Raw genomic sequence first — 7,682 nt, 5'->3', positions numbered from 1 at the left:
CCAACTTGAGTGTTCTCAGTGTACAGATCGTTTTAAAGATGGGGTACGGATGAGAACCCCTGGGAAGGGAGCGGATGTAGAGAAGAGTCCAAGCCCAAGTCCTTGCAGTATCTGGAAACCAAGTAGAGGGACACAGGGGAGGAAGTCTGAGGAGGCACAGCTGAGCGGGGAGGAGGAAAACCAGGGAAGTGCAGGGCTGTGGATGCAAAGAAAGGACAGTATTCAAGGTCAGAGCTGTCTGTGCCAATGACTGTGAAGGGATTAAAGAGAAAAAGTGTTGTTTGGAACAAAGGTAGGCATTGGCAGGGATGGTTCAATGGCATGAAGGAAACAGAAGAGGGACAGGAGTGGGCTGAGGCTTGAGCAGAAGATGAAGCACTTAAATACGTGCATGTTATAGTGTTCTCCAAACCGTCTGACCGGCCCCGTAAGTGTCTCCCAAACGGGTTCACTTTGTCCTCACACCTGCTTTGATCTTAGTTACTGTCAAGTCTCATCTGGATGTCTTATCAACAGCCTCCTAATTACTCTGTTCACCTCCGATTTGCTCCCTCAAATCCTCCCTCCATGGTGGCCGGAAGGACCTTCTGAAAGCCCTACATCTGATCACATCACTCCTGTGACGTTTTGCAAAGCTTTCAGGGGCCACCCACTTCCTTGCGAGTTTCTGGTCCTCAGGCTCCTGCCTCCCTCTCTGGCACCTTCTTTTCTCTCTCTCTCTCTCTCTCTCTCTCTCTCTCTCTCTCTCTCTTTCTTTCCCTTTTCACATCTTTGCTCCAGCCCATCTCTGTCCTTGTCAGTTTTCCCCTACTGTGCCCTACTGTCTTTGTTCTCCAGGTTCAAGTCTGCTTCAACGTCACCTCCCTAGAATGGCCTTCCTTGACCTCTCCTTCAGGTAAAGGCCCCTCCCCTCTGCACTATCACCTGAGGTGGCCTTTCTTTTCTCTTTCCTGCCATCAGCACTAGACAGACTGTGTCTGTGATTTACGACTATCCGCCAGCACAGAACACTGAGGAAGCTCTTAGTAAATACCTCTTGAATAGATTAAGTGGAACCAACTTTTCATTTCCATGGAAACTCCCCACCAGAATTTTTCTTAAACAGGAAAATATCTTAAGTGACTTTAGAGTATTTAAAGTAATGCAAGCTAATTCGGACATTTTAGGTAAGGCTTTTCAAAAAGCAACAGGTCAACAATATCTCAGGGCAAGACCTGTAGACCCAATTATTCTAAATCATTGCAGCTGATAGGCTGAATGTAATGCTTTCATTAGGGGTTGCTTGTTAATACATTAAATAATGAGTACCTTTTGGCTGAGGGAGAGGTAAAATAATCCCTGATTCTGTAGGGGCAATTAGTTATGCATATATTAATTTGCCTGCTTTCAATTCAGACAGTATTTTTAAAAAATCTGACAGGGGAGGTAGTAGGAGTTTAACAGCCATCCATTCTTTGCAATATTCTCAGAAAGCAAATGAAAATGAACCTTGAAACAAGCCAACGGCAGGGGCACTCATTAACCTAATGCGTTTTAATCTTGTGAATAGAAGCTGGAGCTCAATTCATACAATCTGTAGCTGTGAATCTGCACCTCCAGGCACCTGCAAGACATCTCTGCATGGTTGTTCTGACAGCACCCCAAGTCAGCATGTCCTGATCTGACCCATTATCGAACTCATTATAGTCCTGTGCAGAAACCTGCCCTCCTCCTGGGCTCCCTGCCTCTATGGTGCACCTATAAGACACACAGGCTGGAAGTCTTGGCAGCATCTTCCCAGGCACCCCCAGGTGCCACCCTGCCACACCTCTGGATGTAACTTCAGTCTCAAAGTGGCAGCTGACCCCCTCCTCAGCCCCTTTGTCACCTCTCACTAAGGCCTCTTAACTTGCATTCCCACCCCTAGCTCCCCTCCATAAGGCCTCCCACCTCAGTTGTGGGAGCAGCTTGGAAAACCCAGATACGGTCCTGTCCCTCCCCCAAAGTAAGGAAACAAACAAAAATCCCAACAATTCATCCTCATGATACTAACACTTACCAAGCACTATGTGCAAGCTCTGTGCTCAGCGCTCTGCACACAGCATTATTGCATTAGGTCCCTCCAAATAACCTTCAGTTAGAAACCTCACTCCCCACCAAGATCTGGTCCCACCTGCCCTGCTCACTTCATCCAGGCTTTTCCTGGGCCTGTCACGTGCCAGTCTCAGTGGCCTCTGTGCTCCCAGACCACAGGGCAACTCTGCTCTCCTGAAATGTTCTCTCCTTGGTTCCGGCTTGCTTGGCTTCTTTTATCATGTGATTCTCAGCTCAAATATGTCTCTCAGAGGAGACTTCTCTGATCACCCGAAGTCAGTCTCTCCTCGTCACAGAACACTGGCACTCGTCACCCCATCATTACTTTATTCATATTCCCTGTTCAGCTCTCTCAGTAGAATATAGGCTCCCCCAGCACAAGGACTATGTCTAATTTGGTCACCAATGAACACCAGCAGTCACAGAGTGCTAGGCACTTAGGGGCACTTAATAAACAGTAGGTGAATGAATGAAAGAGCACAGTGGCTTGTGAGCCTGGTCTAAGTGGGCACTATCATCACACCCTAGAGCTCCTGTCTCTAAAGCTCCATCCTTTACCGGCATGGGTATTACCTTTCAAAGTGTCCAGATCTGGTGGGGTTGACATCTGTGCTCAAAACTTCCTGCAGTGATCACGGGGCTACCACTTTTGGACCTCCTACTGTGTGCAGAGAACTGTGGTATGGGCTTAAAAAGCATCATCTCAGTTACACTTAGCAACTATCCCACCAGGTAGTCCCTCTTTTCCAAGGCTGCACTGACATTTGCAGGACCTAGATACTTGTGCCTACGTGGACCATTCTCCCATAAAGAAATATTAAAAATTACATATTACACTGCATTAGGTCTTTATACCAATTATATGTATACAAATATAATCCAGACTGGATTCATTCTTATCATACTCATTGTTCTTCTGATTTTGAAAGAAATTAAAACATTTGCATGGGCCCTAGACGCTATGTCTAAGTCAGCCCTGCTGTTGAGCCCAGTTATTGTATGAGGAAACTGATGCTCTCAGGACCAAATCGCCACAAAAAGGCCGAGTTGGGACCCGAATCCAGGTCAAGTGTGAGTCTAGTCTGAACCTTCTGTCCGGGGTTAAAACCCCTGGGACCCAACCAGGCTGTGTTCCTGGATCAATTCAGGACGCTCCCGCCACTGGGTCCTCACACGTGTGGGGCCTGGCCTCTGAATCCTGAGGCAACCTTTTGTGCCCCGCCCCTCGCCTAGGCCCCGCCTCCCGCCCGGCCCTGGAGCCCCGCCCCCGACCCGGCCCCGCCTCCCGCTCGGGCCCAGGCGCGCGGCCGCGGGGGGCGGGGCGGCGGGGTCGCGCGTTCCGTCGCGCTCCTCACCGTACGCATGCGCGCTGTGCGTTCGTGCGCTCGCGGACAGGATGGCGGGCGCCGCGCCTGGCGCCATCATGGAGGAGGACTACTTCGGGAGCGCGGCCGAGTGGGGCGACGAGGCGGACGGCGGCCAGGTGAGGGGGGCACGGGGCGCCCCCGACGGGGACTCTGGGTCTCCGTCGCTGGCTGGCCGTCCCGCCCCGCCGCGGCCGACCCCGCGGTCGGCGTGTCGGTGAAGCACAGCCCGCCCCGCCCCCCCGGGCGCGCCCACCCCCGGGGCCCGGACGCGCGGCGGGACCCTCCGCTCGCTCCCCTGAGGGCCCGCGGGGCTGGAGGCGCGGGCCGGGGCCCCCGCGCGGAGGACGACCTCCGCGCCCGCCTCCGTTCGCGCAGACTTGGCTTCCCCCCCGGTGGAGGGCTCGGGCTGCGCGGGGGGTGGTGGCGCGGGGTGGCCCGTGGACCCCTCGCTTCGGGCAGCCTCCGTGCCGGGCGCTGGTTCCCGAGACCCCCGGGGCGGCAGGACACAAGCTCGGAGGCGGAACGCGGTGTTCCAAAAACTCCAGAGCAGCGTCATGAGGGGAAAGTGTCACTTGGGGCGTCTTTACACGTTTTCCTGTTTTGTAAACCAAAGTCGTGAGTGCCCTGGGCTGACTTAGTCTTGGGGCCAAGTATGGAAGGGCCGTCCAGCCTTGACCCCCCAAGGATCGTGGAAGCCGAGGAGGGGGCCTCCCCTTCCCGGAGACGGGCTGGAAAGCGGGAACTGGGGGCCCCCTTGGCCTGTGTATCCCAACTGTGTGCCAACCTCAAAGCCCACCCGAAGTGCATATTTAAAGCTGCGCAGGTCCCTCGCTGAAGATGGGTGTGCATTTGACCCATGAGCAACAGCAGGTTAGGGGTGCCCACCACACCCCCTAGTAGAAAATGGCTGTATAACTTTTGACTCCCCAAAAACTTAAGTACTAATCGCCTATGACCGGAAGGAAGATACTGAACAGTCGAGTAACACATATTTTGTATGCTATATATATTCTGCATGCTTAACAACAAAGTAAGCTAGAGAAAAAATGTTTTTTCCAATTGTTGTAAATCTCCAAAAAAAAAAACAACCAAAACTCATGTATAAGTGGACCTGAGCAGTTCAAACCCATGTTGTTCAAGGGTCAGCGGTAATTGGTCTGGAAGGGAGCCTAGGAATTTGATCCTTGACAAGAGTCAAGATAAGGTATGTTTGGGAAATATTGAATTAATATTTCCAAGGAAGAAAGGGTGAAGTGGGATGTATACTTGGGTGAAAGGGGGTGGTGGTGGTGGTGCAAAGCGGGTGCTGTGTTCCTGGGACCCGAAAGCGGCCCGTGTGGTTAGCTGCCTCCTGAAAGCAGCGGCATGAGGTCCGGGAGGGGTCGGGTTCTGAAGGGCCTTTGAGGGCCGCTGAAAAGTGTGACGTGTTCAAGAGTGTGGGGCAGGGAGTGACACCGCAAGGTTCGTAGGTGGGGCGATGCCACGATGCCACCGTGGTGGAGGCTTACAGAGAAGTGCCGAGTCAGGTGCAGTGGGCTTTCCCGCATTAGCTCGTTCGAGGCTTAAGATTTTGAGGTGAGTGTTCTCATTTTAAGAAAGTAAGGCAAAAAGACTGAGTGACCTGTCGAAGGTCATAAAACACATACATGAAGCAGTGGTGATCCAACCCAGATCCTTTGTCCCCACAGCCACTCTATCAAACTACCAAACCGCTGAAGCGGTCCATGTGCCAGACACTTGGGGTCCGAGTTAGCTTAGTGGTAGGTTGGTGTTTTGAGCCTCCTGTTCAAAATGGCAGGTACTTGTCATTGAGCCCTCAAGTCACAGAGTGTCACAACTAAGACATAGCTAAGGGCCGCCTAGCGCAGTGTGCTCCTTCTGTCGGCTGCCCTGACCTGTGCCGTTAGGGATGGCGCAGCCAGGCCAGGGCCCCCTGACGAGCGGGAGTCTCGTGTTTGGAGAGCTTGGATCACGATCCTCATTCAGCCCCCGACTCCCTGATGTTCGTGTTTGGACTGTGCCCGCTCGGGGGAGGGCGAGAGAGCAAAGGTAACCGAGGAGGGTGGCAGGGGCTGGAGTCTCAAAGATAATGATAGGTCAACTTTTGTGACCCGAATTCTGTTCATTTGACACCCTGTAAGGTGGGTTTGGGGAGGCAGGAAGATGTCTCAGGAGGCTACAGTGATGCCAAGTGCTGATGATGGAGGCTAAGAGCTACTGAAGTGCAGTTTAGTCCCGCTGCAGATCACCAGTGGGTAGTGGCAAGAGGTGAGTCTGGCCAGGCGAACAGGGGAAGGTCAAGGTAAAGCTAGAGGTCAGATGTCTTCTGAGGAAGATAGAAAACTTTGACCAAGAGAGGGACAGGTTTGTGGCTTACGAAGATCATTGTGGCATCAGTGTGAAAGATGATTGGAAGGAAGGCCAGACACTGAGCCGCTAGGCAATACTGCTGTCTCAACATGCACAGAGTAAGGAAAGGCAGAGGTGAAGATGGATAGAAGGGCCGAATCGGATGGCTGTGTGGGGACTGATGGGTCTTTATGACAGGATGTGGGTGTGGAGTGCGGGAGCAGAAAGTGAGGACAATTCCTACATATATGGGTTTGGTGATGGAATCCTTTTACTGAGTCTGGGTTGTAGGAAGAAGATCTGTTTAGAGGGTAAAGATGAGGTCAGTTTGGGACCTAATGAATTTGGAGAACTAGGGGGAGATCCAAATGGAAATGAGAATAGACTGCTGAATGCTTGAGTCTTGAGCTCAGGAGACAGACATGCAGGCTAAATTCTAGACTTGTGGGCAGGGAGGTGGCATGACCCAAGAGAAGGCCCAGGGTAGAAGCCCCAGAACACAGGCATATGAGGATGAGTCTCAAGGTGAAGGTCACCTTCCTTCACAGCCTTGCTCAAGGCTCCCCACACAAGTAAGGCCTGAGAGCAGACTCCCCAGTGTCCAAGGTAAAGGAATCTCATTCCATTTTCCCCCAAAGCACTGCTTTCAGGATGTTAGTCTAGACCAAGGGCAGGCAAACTTCTGTGCAGGTCTAGGTGGTAAACATTTCAGGCTTTGCAGGTCTTTGCAGGTCTCTGTCACAGCTGTTTGACTGCCGTTACAAGGGAAGGCAGCCACAGACAATATGTTAAAAGGGTGTGGCTGTTTTCCAATAACATTTTATTTTCAGAAACGAGAAGAGCTGGAGTTGGCTCTGGGCCATAGTTTGCTGCCTGCTGGTCCAGCTCTTGCCCCATTGCGTTCATCCGCTGCCAGGAGGTTGCTCTCTCCTGCTAGCTTGTGAACTCCTTCGGTGGAAAGAGCCATGCCTTGTCTTACATTTCCTTATGTTTCCTGGTGACGAGCGCAGTGTCCGGTACAGCCTAAGTGTTCATAAAGCATCTGCTTGTTGGTTGGGATGGCAGCATTCAAGGGGGTCATTTGGTCCCTTGTCATCACACGTTGACTTAGATTCCATTAACTGCCTAAGGGTGCTTCCACACAGGGCTACTATCCAGCAGGACCGCTGATAACGGCGAGTCAGTGATCTTTACTTTCTAACAGCATATTGCTGGCTTATACCTTCAAGAGTCACTTCATCAGTGTTTGTTGGGAAGCATTCAGTGGCACATAGGAAATGATAATAGTGAAAGTAATAGCACAAGTTAACATCTGTTGAACTCTTACTACATATCAAGCGCTATGCTTGGCTCTTCCAAGAATTAGCTCCTGGAATCCTCACAGTAGCCGAATGGGAGTAGGTAGCAGTATGATCTTTGTTTGGTAGACAAGGAAATGGACACCCGGGGAGATGAGGGGACCTGTATGACTGCTGTACCCACGTTTGCCAGGGTGGAGTTGCAATACAAATACTTGGTGTGATTCTGGATTCAGTTGTCTTAGTCACGCATTACTTGTTCAGCCCACTTTATGAGATTGTCACGAAAGTGAAATGAAATAATGTATGTGGAACACTTTTGAAATGGACAGATTATACAAAATTACAAGATTACAGAATACTTACATTAATGAAAAAACAGCATGGCTATTTTTACCAACAGCAGGAGGATGATTATGGAGAGGGAGAAGATGATGCAGAAGTCCAGCAAGAATGCCTCCATAAATTTTCTACTCGGGACTATATAATGGAGCCCTCCATCTTTAATACTCTGAAGAGGTATGTGAGGAAGGTTATTTATATGGAGCGGAGGCTGGGGAATAATTGAGAGAAAGTTTTGTAACAGACCCAGAAG

General features: G+C 51.1%; 1 protein-coding gene across 3 annotated transcripts in view; it reads left to right on the top strand.

Annotated features, from left to right (window-relative positions):
• Positions 1-3,401: 3,401 nt before the first annotated feature.
• NELFCD (negative elongation factor complex member C/D) overlaps positions 3,402-7,682 on the top strand; it is a 14,149-nt gene continuing 9,868 nt past the window's right edge. Inside the window, exons 1-2 of one of the 3 annotated variants that reach the window (XM_037006365.2) lie at positions 3,402-3,556; positions 7,491-7,606. In XM_037006365.2, coding sequence (XP_036862260.1) covers positions 3,470-3,556; positions 7,491-7,606 — 203 coding nt within the window. In that variant the 5' untranslated portion in view covers positions 3,402-3,469. Of the gene's footprint in view, positions 3,557-6,659; positions 6,806-7,490; positions 7,607-7,682 lie in introns of those variants that run through there. The other 2 variants (XM_037006366.2, XM_073236399.1) reach the window with 2 other exon arrangements.

This window comes from Manis javanica, chromosome 5 (genome assembly GCF_040802235.1).
Source record: "Manis javanica isolate MJ-LG chromosome 5, MJ_LKY, whole genome shotgun sequence".
Lineage (NCBI taxonomy): Eukaryota > Metazoa > Chordata > Mammalia > Pholidota > Manidae > Manis > Manis javanica.
Note: the sequence above shows the minus strand (reverse complement) of the source record. Positions and strands in the feature narration are given on the sequence as shown.